This window comes from Danio rerio, chromosome 1, assembly GCF_052040795.2.
Source record: "Danio rerio strain M-AB ecotype USA chromosome 1, GRCz13ab, whole genome shotgun sequence".
In the NCBI taxonomy this organism is placed as follows: domain Eukaryota; kingdom Metazoa; phylum Chordata; class Actinopteri; order Cypriniformes; family Danionidae; genus Danio; species Danio rerio.
Window position 1 is genome coordinate 56477112 of NC_141021.1, and position 17889 is coordinate 56495000.

Consider the following 17889-nt stretch of genomic DNA (forward strand, 5'->3'; position numbering starts at 1 on the left):
CAATTTACAATAGTTAGCTACGATGTAGCATTCATTAACAAAGTTGTAAATACTAATTGAGGTAAAGTTGGTTTTAAATTCGCACATTCGTTTATTTAACCGTCTCTATATTGTTTACCACGCTGATTTGATTATTCGGTCAGAATTAGCATGTAAGTATGACTGCAAAACAACATTAGCACCTGTAAACAATGCTGTACTTTGATAATCATTGGCTGCTAATATGATTTCGCTATTTAGAATTAGCAATGAATACTTTTCTGAAATTAGATTATTGAGGAGAATATCTACCAATTTTACCTCTACTATACGTTAACATATACAAACTAACGTTATATATTTTTGTCATGTACGTGTGAATGACTCTGCTGCTAAAATGATTGTATTTTGTACTTTAATACACTTGTATGCTGTTTCTTTTTTTGTCTTGTATATTTGTAAAATACGTTGAATGATGGTAGTGTGTGAAATGTGCAGTAAAAATAAACTTGCCTTGCCTTAATTACATCAAACGAAAGTTAAACCCTTTTCGCGTTTAATACGAATGAACCTGCTCGGTCCTGTGTAAATGTTCTGATTCATAACTGTAATGAACTCACCTGAGGTTATTAAAAGCACCTTTAAAAGGCACAATGGAAGAGATTGAATGAGGGAGTTTATAGTTACCTGTGAATTTACCGGTAAACACCTCAGTTGCGCCTAAGGGCAAGCGTGACACAAAACACGTCATTTCCGAGAAGAACTTCCTAGGAACTAACGTACAGATCTCAACATGGGATTTACTTTGTCGTGAAGAAAAGTCATTTCGACTGGATTAGGCCTTTTTACTTAAATATTTAATATGTGAATATTGGATACAAACTCTGTGGGAATAATAATGCGGATATTGATCTGTCTCATCGTCTTGGTCTTTATCCCGAGGTCCGCCTCACAAGGTAAGGCGATTTAGTTTAAATTAATAGGCTACTTTTTAAAAATTATATATATTTAGTACATTACATTAATTACTACAAATGAATACCAAAGTAGCCTAATAATATAGTACTTTTATAGTCGTCTTGAGTTTGTTTGATATTGAAATAATACAATTTAAACTATTCTTAAGTATTAATTATGATGTTAATAATAAAAAACAGCCCAAAAAAAAGAAAAGAAAAGAAAAACAGTAATTAAACATTGTATTGTATTTGTATTGTAAGGACACCTTTTTGGTTTATATATTAATATATGTTATTTATGTTAATTAATTAATACAAATTAACACTAAAGTAGCCTATTAATATAGTATTTTTATAGTCGGATTGAGTTATTGTTTGTTTGATATGTAAATAATACATTTTAAACGATTGTTAAGTATTAATAATGGTGTTAATAATAAAAACCAGCAAAAAATTATAATAATTAAATATTGTATTGTATTTGTATTGTAAGGATACCTTTTCGATTTATATATCAATATTCTGTACGTTATTTATATTGATTATTTAATACAAATTAATACAAAAGTAGCCTATTAATATAGTATTTTTTATAGTCAGATATTACATTTAAACGATTCTTAAGTGTTAATAAAGATGTAATAATAAAAACCAGCAAGAAAAATAACTAATTAATTATTGTATTGTGTTGATATTGTAAAGCTTATATACTTGACCTTGATTTACTGATTTTCAGTCACAACGACTGAAAATATTTATCCAATTTTCCTGTTGTTGAAGGAAAAAAAATGCTAAAAATGGCTATATTTGGTTTGTAAAAATAAAAAAATGGCTATATTTTGTTTGAAATATATATATAAAATGTTATCAGACCTTTATGAAATAAATAAAATACAAAAATTTGATTCAAACAAATAATATACAGTAAATATAGAGAAGCTACGCCATATTATATATGATATAATATATGTATTATAATGTTTTATTACATTATTTTACATTATATTATTTTATATTATATTATATTATATTATATTATATTATATTATTTGTGTAGTGTTGTTTTTGTGTGATCTGTTTTTCCAGTTTCCCAATCATTAATGGAAAACCCCATTTGCAAATCTCTAGCTCTTTGACTCCTGGGGTGTTTTTACAACATACTTAAACTTGATAATAGTAAAAGTGCAGTTTTATGTGATTGTGTGGTCCAAAGGCCTTCAGCAGTGCTAGATTTATTGCACAAACACCTGACATTACTCCTAAAAGCAGGTGTGTCAAAGCCAACACATCTTTGTCAGTCCAGTCATTCACATTTCACACATACAGTACCTGCTATTCATCGATTAAAAATAAAACGTGATTTATCGAAAAGCTCCGTCATGTACTATAATTGAAGACTAAATCCATATTGAAGCTGATTATCCTATCAAAGTTAATAAATGAATGTGATTAGAAGTTGCTGATGTGATTAATTCGAGGCTTCAATGGTGAAGCATTTAGATTGAGTAGTTGATTCTGGTGAACACCGAGGTCTTATTTCAGAAATAACTCGATCATAACCAAATACAAGCCCATTAAAGCTTGCATGTACTGTAGTGCAATGGCTTGGTCGTTATTTTTTTCTTTGAATGTTGTAATATGAGCTCATTTCAACATGGCTTTCGAGAAGGAGCCTGTTGGACTGCAGTTCTCAGAAGAAGTTTTAAGGAAGTTCAAATCTGTTGGCATTGGTTTACATGTTGCCTGTGATTGACACAACAGAGGAGTTTTCTTTTGTTACTCAGATTTCTCAGAAAGTAACATCAGTGGGGAAAGGTGTGTGTGTGTGTGTGTGTGCTTGTATTCCTTACATTGCGGGGATCAAATGTGCTCACAAAGTATAACAAAACCGGTCAATTTTAACTTTGTGGAGACATTATTTGGTACAAATGTGGCTCAATACATCACAAAAAAATGTGGCTCATACATCACATATAATTATAAGTATTTTTAAACAATGCTGATGGTTTCCTATGAGAGTTGGGTTTAGGGAAAAAGTGTACTCTAAAAGAAATGATTAATTGGATTTACTCAATCTTTTGTAAGGTAAGTGGTCGCAAACAATTAATATGGACTGAATTTAAACAGAATTTAGGTTGAACATTACTAGATTTAATTTGTTTGTTTAAATTCAGCCCTTGTAAAGTGTTTGCAACCACTTAGTTTACTCAAAAAATTGATTAAATCGAATGTATTTTTATTTCAGTGTACAGTATACAGGGTTCCCACGCTTCTTAAAAGTACTTGAATTTCAGACATGAATTGAGGGCCTGGAATGTACTTAAAAACAAACATAGATTCTTGAAAGTGCTTGAATTTAAAGTTTATGGTGATATTTTAACGATTGTACTGTGCTGCTTTCAAAAAGTGAACGAAAAAATTAAGAAATTCTTAATTTAAAAATCTTACATTCAAGTCTTATATATAGCTATCCGCTTGTTTAGTGTGACATCACTCGAAGCGGCTTCCGGGTCGAAGCGCTCTATTTAACTCTATAGGGAGACTCGTGAAATGGTGATTGTAAACGTTTACAAAGCGATTTAATACTTTCAAAAATTACGATCGCAATATATATGCCTATGCCTAATATCAGATGGCCAGAAAGTTATTCATTTTTATATAAATTGTTAAAATTTTGGTATTTGTTATGCAGCAAGCCCAGAGATTGTTGTGAGATCACTATGACCAGCCCAGAGATCACTATGACTTTATATAAAATTAACTTTAATGTGTGATATGAATTAAAAGTGATCATAAACGAATAATTTGCTGAGCTGCATGGATTTCCGATCATCTCCGTATGCCGAAAATTTGGATCCAATTTGAGTTTCGGATACGTTGAAATATTTGAACTCCTGCAATTTGACCGTATGCGACCGGCTGACCGGATGTGATGTATTTCAAAGTTTTCCAAGCAGGTCCATGTGCACGAGATGAGAAATCAGATTTTTTATTTTTTATTTTTTGTTATTTTTTGAATCAGAAAAAAGTCAAATTTTTTTTAATGTTGTCTCCACATTCCCCCCAAAATTTTTAGTGGTCTATGAGTTTCTAGTATTCATTCATTCATTCAACCATGGTGAATGCACAGAGAATAAAGGCTTTTTTGCTATTTATTTCAGACACCATGAGAATCAGCTCTCCCATAGTGCACGAAAACACTGAAAATTCTGTGCAACTGCCTCAACGGAGCATACTCTGACAGTCATGTCCAAATGTCGTATGCAGTAGAAAGGCGGTTTTAAAGGTGCATGATGTAAGTTTGACACCCAGTGGTTGAACGAGGTATTGCACAGCTGGTTTTAAACACGCAAGCGCACATTGCCAGATTGACGACATCATCAGAAGTGTGTCTAACTATTGAGCCTAAAGCCTTATTTAAGTCATGTTCTAACTAAAAGAAATGGCAGGCGATAGAAGCAATATTTTCCATATTAAATGGAAATTTTGTCATAACCAACACCTGAAATTTATTTTTTAGAAACGGCTTCTATTTCTCACAGGTAAACAACAGAAAACTGACAATGTTTTAGCTCACCTCATGTGCTTGATTCAGTGTTAAACGCTAATAATGAGTTTGAATGCCGGTTTACATGACATTTATTGCCATACTACTGAAAGCAGCAGCAGGTAGTTCACCTCAGATCTTGCAAATAAAATAAACCCTTTGAAACTGAACTTTAAAGCTGTGGCTCACTGCAAACCAACACTTATCAGTGATTCAGCATCTACATTTAATAATGTTAAAGAGGTTTAATATGTATTAATTAGATTATAAATCTTACCATTTCGTTGGAGTGCAGTGAGTGCACTATTCTGTGCTTCTGAATGGCTGTATTTACATTTCTGTGGTGTTTTCTGGTGCAAACAGCCACTACAAATCTCGTCACATAGCATGTTGTTAGTACATGGGGTTACAATGTAACCTGCTCACCTAATGTTTACGTTTGTATTATTTATATTACTTGCTAATTAATAATCACCTCTTGTGGAACTCTGAATCTGTATCTCATTTCGGGGCTGTTACTGTCAACCGGAGATCGCATTTCAGTTTGAAACACTTCGAGAGCCTTCCTGACTGAATGAATGAAATTCCCACCAAGACAACCTGGGGTGCTGAAATATAAATAGCTAAAGTGGCAAAACAAAAAGAAAGACGTTCCCGGCACGTAACTCGCATTTTCAAAGCAGACAATCTGACTTTAGCATTGTGTTTCAGATAAACATGTGTTCACTTGTTGTTTCTTAAAAATCTGCAAACACATTATGGTATTTTTATGCTTTAGATGAGTCCAAAATTTACATTTATTAATCAGGGGTCGCCACTGCTGAATGAACCACCAACTTACCCTTCCATGCTCTCTCATTTACACACATACAATACGGACAATTTAGCTTACCTAATTTACCTGTAGCGCTTGTCTTTGGACCTGCGGGGGAAACCTGAGCAACCAGAGGAAACTCACGCAAACATGAGGAGAACATGCAAACTCCACACAGAAATACCAAATAGCCCAGTCGAGTTTTGAACCAGCGACGTAGTGGCCACTACACAACCGCGCTGCCCATTACCAGTATTTAATTCAACTAATTGCTAAGTTCTTTGAACATGACAATGGTTGTTCATTTTTGAAATTGACATTGAAAACATCCTCATTATGACATTTTAATGTAAATATTAAGTCAAATGTTAAGTACAGGAAGGACTTTTATGGTGTTTTATATGCTGGAGGTGTGAATTGCAAAGCTGCTCGATTTAAAATATTAGTGATTTAAAAAGTTCTTGAATTTGTGTTTATAAAAGAGTGGGAACCCTGAGTATAGAATAAGTATGTCGATGGGAATTCTCCACAAGAAAAGTTGTACAAGTGTGTGTGTGTGTGTGTGTGTGTGTGTGTGTGTGTGTGTGTGTGTGTGTGTGTGTGTGTTTGTGTGTTCCCGTCGCACATCTTTTCAGTGATGAGCATTTGATAAACAATCAAAAAACTGGGAAAACCAGTCTGATTGCTTCACCCTAAAAAATAAACAAGCGCGACCCATCAGACAAGTTACTGACTTGTTGCTTCACTAATCACATGCACACAGTCATTCATGAAAATATTTATAAACACTATACTGAGAAAACAAAAGTGGTTTAAGGTTTCCATTGAAACAATTTTTACCGAGAAACTGATTGTAAATTCAGAAATATTTACACAGAAACAAGTTTAAGTGACTAAAATAGTGTTAGTATATATATATATATATATATATATATATATATATATATATATATATATATATATATATATATATATATATACACACACACATTCATACATACATACATACATAAATAAATATTGCATAAAAGTCGTGTAATCAGGGTTTTATCAAGTTAATAATTGCTTGGGATTTATGTTTCTAGGAAAAATTAGAATTATTTTGTTGAGAAAACAAGGTCACATAGTAAAATATTATATATATATATATATATATATATATATATATATATATATATATATATATATATATATAAAATAAATATCATAATGATACCATAAATATCATAAAACTTGCATTAAAAACAATATGAAAATTCATAAAAAGAGCAAAATGCAAATGTGAAAAACAGGTGACACTTTTTTACCTGCCTTAATTAAAGTAATACAGTGTATCCGGAAAGTATTCATAGCACTTTATTTTTCCACATTTTATGTTACAACCTTATTCCGAAATTAATTAAACTCATTTATTTCCTCAACATTCTACACACAATCCCCCATAATGACAATGTGGAAAAAAGAGCTTTTGAAATTATTGCAAATTTATTTAAAATAAAAAAGCTGAAAAATGACATGTACATCAGTATTCACAGCCTTTGCTGTGAAGCTCTAAATTGAGCTCAGCTTCTGTTTCCACTGATCATTCTTGAGATGTTTCAGCTGCTAATTTGGAGTTCACCTGTGTTCAATTCAGTTGATTAGACATGATTTGAAAAGGAATATACTCGTCTATAATCCTGGGTTGACATGTCAAAACACAAACCAAGCTTGAAGGCAAAGGAACTGTCTGTAGACTTTAGAGACAGAATTGTCTCGAGGCACATGGCTGGGGAAGCATACAGAAACATTTCTGCTGCTCTGAAAGTTCCAGTGAGCACAGCGGCCTTCATCATCCGTAAGTGAAAGATGTTTGGAAGCACCAGGACTCTTCCTAGAGCTGGCCGGCCATCTAAGCTGAGTGATTGGGGGAGAAGGGCCTTATTCAGGGAGGTGATCAATAACCTGATGGTCAATCTGTCTGAGCTCCAGCGTTCTTCTGTGGAGAGAGGAGAACCTTACAGAAGGACAACCATCTGTGCAGCAATCCACCAATCAGGCCTATCTGGTAGGGTGGCCAGACAGAAGCCACTCCCCGCCTGGAATTTGCCAAAAGGCATCTGAAGGACTCTCAGACCATAAGAAACTAAATTCTCTGGTCTGATGAGACTCAAATTGAACTCTTTGGAGTGAACGCCAGGCGTTACGTTTGGAGAAAACCAGGCAGCGCTCATCACCAGGCTAATACCATCCCTACAGTGAAGCATGGTGGTGGCAGCATCATGCTGTGGGGATGTTTTTCAACAGCAGGAACTGGAAGACTAGTCAGGATGGAGGGAAAGATGAATGCAGCAATGTACAGAGACATCCTGAATGAAAACCTGCTTCAGAGTGCTCTTGACCCCAGACTGGGGCGACGGTTCATCTTCCAGCAGGACAATTACCCAAAAATATCAATGAAGTGGATCACACCAACTCGGTGAATGTCCTTGAGTGGCCCAGCCAGAGCCCAGACCTAAATCCTATTGAACATCTCTGGAGAGATCTGAAAATGGCTGTACACCGTCACTTCCCATCCAACATGATAGAGCTAGAGAGGTGCTGCAAGAAGGAATGGGCAAAAATTCCCAAAGACAGGTGTGCCAAGCTTGTGGCATCATATTCATAAAGACTTGAGACTGTAATCGCTGCCAAAGAAGCATCAACAAAGTATGGAGCAAAATGCATATTAGAATAGGGCTGGAACATAAAACAAATGTGCAAAAAGTGAAGCTCTATGAATAATTTCCGGATGCACTGTATATTAATATTATGTGCTTATTACCTGCCTATTATCAAAACATTAAGTGTTTATAAGCATTTATAAAGTATGATCTTATTTTACATCACTAATTTACCATATACCAAAATCCAACTCCAAGCTTAATAACTATTAATAAGCAGATAATCATTTGTTTATTTAGCTTATTGTCTTAGTTAATGGTTTAATAATTGTACATTAAAATAAAATAAAGTGACAAACATAATAACAGCGGAATAAATGGTCTCTGTCAGAGTTTTTAAAAACATCCTCAACTGCTATTTAAAACAGACCTGAAGTCATTTACTGTGTGCAAAGTGCTAAAAGGATCAGATAAAGTGTTGTAATTTTACACAGCAGCACATTGAACAGATTAATGGATGTGTGTGTGAGTGTGTGTGGGTGTTTCAATGATAGAGCCGCTGGGAGGAGAAGGAAAACGAGATGATTCTTGACTCATGATTAATTATCATGAGAGCCAGGAGAGAGAATGAGAGGACTGGGAAGTGTCAGCTGAATATAATCCCTGTAAAAGCTTTTTATAAATATGTTGTTGTAATTATAAAGGTTTCAGAACTATTATACAATTGCTGAGGGTCATTTTCTGATGGAGTAGACCGTCCAGTCTGAATTAATAGAAATTAATGTAATGAATGTAAGGTATCGGCAAAATCCAATATCGTTCACTCTCTAAGCACCACCTGGCTCTGACTTTCACAGACATAAATGGCATTGTATTTCCTTTTTTTTTGGTGTTGTTACTGCTTTGATTTCTTCTGTTGTCCTCATTTGTAAGTCGCTTTGAATAAAAGCGTCCGTCTGATTAAATGCAAATGATGAGCATTGTTTCATAAAGCATTATAAGAAATGTAATATGCGCGAAAATCAGGTGGTCATAAATAATGATCAAAGGCTAACATGGTTTTCTTTTTGTTTCAGCTGTGAGTCAGCCATCTTTTAGTCATCCTTCTCCGGCTAATTTGTCTATTCTCTGCGACAACTATGGAGTTGAAATACGATGGGACTATCCTGACACCAGACACGGTGTGAGCTTCCAGGTGGAGGTCAATGATCAACTCAAACAGAGGTAAATCATTATGTTTAAATGCTCGTTTTAGTCCTGACAGCCGATTTGAATGATATCACTTTATTGAATTGGAGTTATCAGTGGTTATCAGCTGATGGGCCACTAGGGTAGGCTACTGGTAGGCTCAGAAGGCTGTTATCATCCATCTACATGGTTAATCAGCTATAGATCACATACAGCTGCGGCTGTTAACGAGATTAATTTATATTATTTATAAAACTTCCCATTAATTGTATTGTATTAACATCTAACCCTAAACACAACCATCACAGTTCTGGATCTGGAGTTTTCTCTATTAGTATAGTTGATTAACCACAAAATTCTTTAATATTATTTATTAAATTTTCCATTAATTGTATTTTATTAACGTCTGCCCCTACTCCAACTCTAAACCCAACCATCACAGTAATTTAAAAACAGATCTAGATCTGGAGTCTTCTCTATTAGTATAGCTCATTAACCATGTGAAGGGATGATATCAGCCTTCTAAGCCTACTAGTAGGCACAGAAGGCCCCACTGGCCCATATCTATAATCTGATAATGCCTATTCAATCGAGTGATAACATTCGAATCAGGTGTTCCCAAATAATATCCAGTCCCTCCAAGATTTTGGAAAAAATAAGCGAGTTTTGTGATTAAAATGTGGTGAGTTTTCACAAATTTTTGGCAAATATTTTGCTATTTCTTTTGCTGTTTTGCTTATACCAAATATATCCAATTTTCACATCTTGATTCATTAGTAATTTTTTTTTTTACCTCAGCAGTCATTGATCTCTGCAATTTACATAAAGGAAACCCAGAAAAAAACGAGAGTTTCCACCCAAAGCATGCTGTATTTGCATGTTAAAAAAGAAAATCAGTTGTTTGAAAATAAATGCAAAGTCGACCGTGTTGTTTAATGGTTTACATGCTGTGTGAGTGAAAGAGAGATGGGTTAAATTATCCCGGACGAGCCCCCAAAAATGTTCCAAACCCCTGATGTTAGTCTAGGGGATGGTGGGGTTTGACATTTAAAGGTAATTAAAATATATTTATACAAACAGTGAATAAGTGCAAAAGACAACCAAAGTAATACCAAAAATATGTGTTTATTTACAATTCCCAACAGGGAACAAAAACAACAAATTAATCCAAAATAGAGAAAAAGACAAAAATATACTATTTACAATATATACAACACTTAGACAAACACAAAGATGGAAAAAACAGGAGAGCTGGCAAAAGGGACGCGGGCGGCGCTAAAGAAATGAAAAGAACAAAACCCAAACTAAATCTAACTTCCCAGAAGCATCTGGCTAACTAACTATGTCAAAACAAAATCATTAACGCGCATAGATTCTTCCCAGTCCTAACTATCTACTCTATCTATCCAAAAAGTACAAGAAGTGGCGCTCGCCCCTAACCTAATGTACTATACAGAAGAGTAGTCGTAAGTGTTGCAAAATGTATGTCACGTGACCTGCTTACCTGTCCAAGCCTCGTAAACAACGTAAACTGAGAATGATATACGAATAACGGACTGATAACGTGCACACAGAAACGGGCAACAACAAAATACACGGTTAGACGGGGTTCTTTCTAAATGCACGCATCACACGAACACAAACAAGCGGGAAAAGAAAAGGAAAGAGAAGGGGCTGGTGAGTGGTCTAGCGAGCGCTGTTAGAACAGGTGGCGTTGCTTATTGGATGTGACGTAAGAGTGACACAATCGGGGAGGAAATGACTGACAGCAGAATTGGCAAATGAACGGAACCTGGGAATAATGAAAGCAGATATCGGAGAACAGAGCGAGAGAGAAAAAAGCACAAATACATAAAGCAAAATAGATAAATAGCTATGTTTATAATGACAGATGCGTCTATGCAATAAGGCTGTTCAATATATTGTTTCAGCATCGATATCGCAATGTAATCATTCGCAATAGTCACATGGCAGAATATGCGATACTGAGTCCGTCTTATCATTTACCATTTGCACTTGTTTTTGAGGCCTGTGTAATATTAATAACTTTAATAACCATTAATTTTATTGAATTATTTAAATTTGTATTATTCAATTGCTTTACCTGAATACCGTTAGACGCGTAAAACGATGAAACGCTGTGTGTCAATTGTAACGTTTTCTTTAGTGTGTTTGTCTACACTGGTAGATTAACTGGTAGATTCAATTGTTTGTTAGATTTTATGCAGATACAAGGATCATCCTAATCAGTCTAAAATAATCCATTCTTTCCAGATAGAGATGTTCAAGTCGTCTGTTAAAATTGTATTCATATCACAATATTTATCGCAGAACAACAAAACATTGCAATGCTAGATTTTTCCAATATTGTTCAGTCATAATATACAATGCATAGAAGTCTAGCGATTGATAAACTCTTGTGGCTAGCGCTACACTCAAGCAGGACGTGCACATTTCGATAACGTCACATGACGCAGATCACATACGAACAAGCGCGCATTGACATGGACGAGCACAATCCATTCATTCATTTACGTTCGGCTTAGTCTCTGATTATCAGGGGTGACCACAGAGGAATGAACCACTAACTATTCCAGCATATGTTTTACACCCTTCCAGCTGCAACTCAGTACTGGAAAACACCCATACACTCATTCACACACACACACACACACACACATGCATTAAAGTCAATTTAGTTCATCAGTTCCCCTATAGCGCTTGTGTTTGGACTTTGGGGGAAACAGGAGCACCCTGAGGAAACCCATGCCAACACAGGAAGAACATGCAAACTCCACACAGAAATGCCAACTGGTCTAGCTGGGACTCGAACCAGCGACTTTCTTGCTGTGAGGTGACAGTGCTAACCACAGAGCCACCACAATCCATTCATGAATGCTATAATATTTTTGAATGTGAACAGGATCCTGACTGCCAAACATATGCAGGAAATCTACCATAATTAAAACTAATTGTGAGCTCCACAAAATTTAGCGACATTATATTCAGCGACTGTTGAAGTCCTGGAGGGTCTGAATAGCAGTCAAGCCATTATGTTGTGTATGTAATCTGTGTTTCAGCCGTCATGAGCTATACTTTAATGTTTTATTTGTGTTCCAGGAAACGTGATGAGACGACAAATCGATTTCTTAACATATCCAGATTGCTGTCTCGAGCAGCGTATAATGACTATAATGTGACTGTGAAGGCATTATGGAACGAACATAGGTTAATATCGTCCTCGTCAATTCAATTCACCTTCAATCAACATGGAAGCAGCAAAATTAAGTGTAAGTGTTGGTTAAGTCTGTATTTTACATGATCATCTATCATCGCAAACATCTTCAGTATACAGTCGAAGTCATTATTCGTCCTCCTGTCTTTTTTTTATATTTCCCTAATGATACAGATGATACCAAGGAATTTTTGACAGTATTTCTTATAATGTGTATTGTTCTCAGGCCGTTTGGATTTCCCAGAAGTTAAACTTTCTCCAAGAAACAACAAACTTCACGTCCAGTTCATCAACCCTCTGCATCTGTACAGAAACACACCGGTGCTGGGCAACCTCACTGAACATCTGACATACTTTATCACAACAGACACGGTAAAGGTTACTTCAGCGTCTGACTGTAACAAAGATTGATTTATTTAAGGGGAAATTTATTTATAAACTGATTTCGAGAGGATCACATGCTTATGATTGATCACAGCTGGTCCCACACAAGTTAACGCATGATTCACCAATTGGATGATTCCTAACTCACTATAAATAACCAGTTATCTTACCAAAGTTAACATCGTCTTGAAGAATCCCCCTTCCACCCCTACTCCTCCCCCCTTTTCCGCACGGCGGCCCTGTGGTTTCCATTGTTGCCTCACAGCAAGAATGTCACTGGTTCAAGTCCATGCCTGGCCAGCCGACATTTCTGTGTGGAGTTTACATGTTCTCCCTGTGCTCGTGTGGTTTCTCCGGGTTCCTGCCACAATCCAGACATGTGACCAAACCAAATTGCCACCATACATGAGCTCCAAATCAGCAGTGTATCTCTCCATAGCAATCCCTAATTTGCTATAAATAAGTGCGGGAGTTCTGTAGATCTACCCGAGCTCAAACTACCCTCTAGTCCTACAAACGAGAAGGAGCCCCGCGCTCCAGGATCTTATGAGCTCAAGGCTCTCTCCCAGGACAGCATGCTAAACAAGTTTTATAATCAATCATCTGCTAAGTGAGAACGCTTGTTTTATTTTTGAAAAGATTAGCCATGGGCCAGTATAAGTTTTTGATGGTATGATAACCTTGGATAAAAATACCACGGCTTCACAGTATCACAGTATTATGATTACTGCTCGTTTTTTCAATGTCTGGGTTAAAAAAAATCTAAAATAAATAAATTTCCCCATTGAACACAATTTTATTTTAAGGAACACAACATATTTTAAGAAACCTCTTTTGGAACAGTAAACATGTCAGGCTAAATAAATGATATTAAAAACCTTACTTATGCCTTGGGAACAGTATAACAGAACATTTTAGTGGCAATAAAACCTTGACTTTTAGAAACCACCTTGAAGCCATCTTTGATACACTTTTTGCAAAGCTTTGAGTGTTACAAATTAATTATTTTCAAAAGCAAATTTTAGCTTGTCAAAATCAAATCATTCATGAAAAATAAAGCATTCTAAAAATCTATATTCAAAAATAATGTAAATATTATTAGTTTAATAAAACTTTCATATCATTTTTCCATAGAAAACAAGCATTATTTATTTTAAATAGAATTCTCTTTGCTTTTACATTTAATCAATTTATCTTTGTTGAATAAAAGCATTCAATTCTTTCAAAGACTTCAAACCAAGGTTTTTTTTTTTTATGAATGAAAACTGAATCCAAGATTAAAAGTATTGGTCAGAAAACATGTTCATAAGTTGAAATGAAATAGAAACTGAAAATGAATTAAACTAACAATAGTTAAAATTCAAACTAAAAATAAAGTACTGATGCTTGTTATTTTAACTGCTAAACTAAAAAAAATAAAAATAAATGGAAATTAAATAAAAATATCTTATCAAATAAGACTTTGGAGCACAAAATGTCATATTTTAGGCAGTATGTTCAAATACAGGAGTTTGCATGTTCTTCCCCTGTTCGCGTGGGTTTCCTCCTGGTGCTCCGGTTTCCCCCACAAATCCAAAGACATGCGGTACAGTTGAATTGGGTAGGCTAAATCATCCATAGTGTATGTGTGTGAATGAGTGTGTATGAATGTTTTCCAGTGAAGGGTTGCAGCTGGAAGGGCATCTACTGCGTAAAACATGTGCTGGATAAGTTGGCGGTGCATTCCGCTGTGGCGACCCCAGATTAATAAAGGGACTAAGCCGACAAGAAAATGAATGAATGAATGGTACAAATATATTGTATTGAAAAAATAAACATTATTAGAATATCAAGATTACGGTTACATAATAATTGTTTTATTTTCTTACTGTAAATGTCAAAACTCAACTTTTAATTAGTAATGTGCATTTCTAAGAACTTTTAAAAGCTATTTTCTCCCTGTTTTATTAAAGAGCCCATATTATACATGAAATAGGGTCATATCTTGGTTGTAAGGGTCTCCAACAACAGTCTAATATGCATGCAAGGTCAAAAAACACTTTCATGGTCTTATAATCTGCATTTATTTTTACCTAATTATCCCAGCGACTCCTGTATGAATCGTTCAGTGATTCATTTGTTCCCAAACCCCTCCTTAGCGCGAAGCTAATCTGCGCTGATTGGACCGATGACAGTCTGTCGCGATTGGTCGACTGCCTTCAGTCAGAGAGTGAAATGGCCAATAGCTAATCAGCAATTTAAAAAGTAATCACAGTTCATACACGCTAGATAGTGTAGGCGTGGATTTTAGCTGCCACACACACACAAACACCTCCGGACGAGAACGCTCCCGCTTCCGCCCGCACCCGCCAGGTTTTAGCCTTAGAACCCGCCCCGTATTCTGCCCGCCGCGCCCGATCCCGCTAAAGAGCGGGGGAGAACAAAACCGAAAATCTGTATAAACACACACACAGCACCAAGCATAAAGCTCTCGCTCGCTCGCTCGCTCGCTCTCTCTCTCTCTCTCATACGCGCGCGTGCGCACTAACACACAAGCACCAAGCAGACACATCTTTCTCTTTCTCAGGCAGCCCGCTCCCGTCCCAAATCAAACCCGTTACCGACCGCTCCGGCGATTTATTCGGAAATTTATTCCCGCGCCGCAGAAATCTGGCGCGGGGACAGCCGCGGGTATGCACACCTCTAACGTTACCACGGAGCTCCATAAACAAAGCAGCACGCGTCGCGTTTTTAACGTGACTTTGCACGCGATAAGAGAATATAGCCAGTTAACCTGATACAGTACACTCGGTTACAAGTAACAAATCACAACTAAATACATTTGCAAGCTAGAGTCAACGAGGCAACAACTTTAACCGCTTGTACTTACACTTGAGAAATGGAAGAAACCCATCCTGACGTCCATCAGTTACTCTTTACTGATCCTTCCTTTAACAAACGCAGATGAAGTATTCTTTGTAGCATGTAGCTTCCAGAAGTTTCCAGTAGTTTCCAACTGCTTGGCTATAATGCTGAGGTTTCATCTTTGGGTAGAGACTCAATATATCCATCTGCAATGTGACTTCAATCGACCGGCATGTTTGTGTGCGTGTGTTTGTGGGTGTGTGTGTGTGTGTGTCTGGGTTACTGCGTCAGAGGGCGGGGCCTCAGGTTTGAAATCTCCCGGGTTTGCGCGTGCACGTGAAAAACTTTGTTTCGTTCGTACGTCATGGCGAAACACCTAATGAGTCGGTATCAAGGCGACTCGTTTGAAGCACTATGAATCGACTCTTTTATAGATGAATCAACAGTTTTAAACACTGTATTCTTACAGATTTAAGCCTTAGCTGGATACTTCACTTCACTTAGAGCTGTGTTACACACTACATGGAGGGGAATTTTCAAAAACCCATAATATGGGCTCTTTAAATAATAATAATAAAAAAAAATATCCAAAAGTAGTAAAAATATTAATAAAGCTAACTAAAATCAACCTGAAATGTATAGCACATTTTTAAAAATACTCAAAAAATTAAACACACAAAACTAAAGTGTCATTTTTCCAAACATTCAATGATTTTAACTGTGAGAACGTTCATGAGCAATAACATTTATATTCTCAGCTGAAGCCCAATCACTGTAACTCCACTGTGTTTTATTGATCGGTTTGTTTATTGTTTTCTTCACAGGATTCAAAAGAGTTCACCTGTAAAGTAAATAACAGAACTTGCGAGGCGTACATGAGCTTTCCTGAGATCCAAGACCGTTACTGCGTTTATCTGGATGGAGATATTGGACAGATAAGCTTCAATAACATAAGCAGCTGTTACACAGGAGAATTAAGAGACTGTAAGTACAATTCCATGAAGTTTAAATGTCCATCGCTGTAAATTAATATTGTTTTCTGTAATATTTATTGCGTTTAAGTGCTTTCATCTTTGAAGGTTTGTGCGTCTCTTTAAATCCGGCAAACAGGAGAGCAATGTTTTTTCAATCGTTATGTATTCGCAATTCTGAACAAATACAGATTGAACTTGATCTAATTTGTTGGTAGCAAATTACAGATATTAACTCAAAGTTGATCAAGCTGCTAAAAAAAAAATTAATCATAGGATACAATAACTAAAATCAGCACCATTATACATGTCAATGCGCAATAAAACTCACTCTGTTAAAATAGTTGGGTTAAAAATACCCCAACATACAACCCAACTATAGATTATTAATTTTATAATTTAATTTTATATTCATATTTTAATTTAATTTTATAATTATTAATTTTAATATTATAATTTAATTTAATTTTATAATTATGACTGTGTAATTAAATAAATGTCTCCGCTGGGTCCTAAAGGTGAGAATTTGACCGGATATCCTAAATATGTGTATCACTTCCTCCAAAAAAAAAAAAGCGCAGAGATGAACACGGGAGGCAGAGAAAGCGATTTAATATAGATCAGCTATAAAGCGTGCGTTTGTATCATCAATAATTAAAAACACGACACGGAGAGGAATTTGATAAAAGAAATAACAACAATATTATTGTGTTAATGCAAAAACAACATGACGTACGCATATTAATACAGCTGATCTGTGCCAGTTAAATCAATTGACTGTTGAAATTCTAAATTGTAACCCAACTGGTTGAGTTATCAATAAATAACCCGACTATTTGATAACTCAACCATTTGGTTAAATAAATAACTCAACTTTTTTAGAGTGCATAAAAGTGTGAAAAAACTACTAATAAGGGATCATGTAAAGTAGCATTCGCTAACATACTAATCAATTTTATTATAATTATTAATATTCAGTCACAAGATGATGCCAACCACTCAAGAATGTGTTTGTGACAGATAAGCACACACGCATATATATATATATATATATATATATATATATATATATATATAAACACATATACACTAACCGGCCACTTTATTAGGTACACCTTACTGGTACCGGGTTGGACCGACTTTTGCCATCAGAACTGCCTTAATCCTTCATGGCAGAGATTCAACAAGGTACTGGAAATATTCCTCAGAGATTTTGCTCCATATTGACATGATAGCATCACGCAGTTGCTGCAGATTTGTTGGCTGCACATCCATGATGCGAATCTCCCATTCCACCACATCCCAAAGGTGCTCTATTGGATTGAA

The 17889-nt window shown here is 35.6% G+C and overlaps 1 protein-coding gene across 1 annotated transcript in view; it reads left to right on the forward strand.

The window, feature by feature from the left end:
* Nucleotides 1-702: 702 nt before the first annotated feature.
* The window catches only part of ifngr1 (interferon gamma receptor 1), a 22007-nt gene continuing 4820 nt past the window's right edge, over nucleotides 703-17889 (forward strand). Inside the window, 5 exon segments of the mRNA NM_001135979.2 lie at nucleotides 703-935; nucleotides 9018-9165; nucleotides 12250-12419; nucleotides 12591-12736; nucleotides 16417-16576. Coding sequence (NP_001129451.2) covers nucleotides 848-935; nucleotides 9018-9165; nucleotides 12250-12419; nucleotides 12591-12736; nucleotides 16417-16576 — 712 coding nt within the window. The 5' untranslated portion in view covers nucleotides 703-847.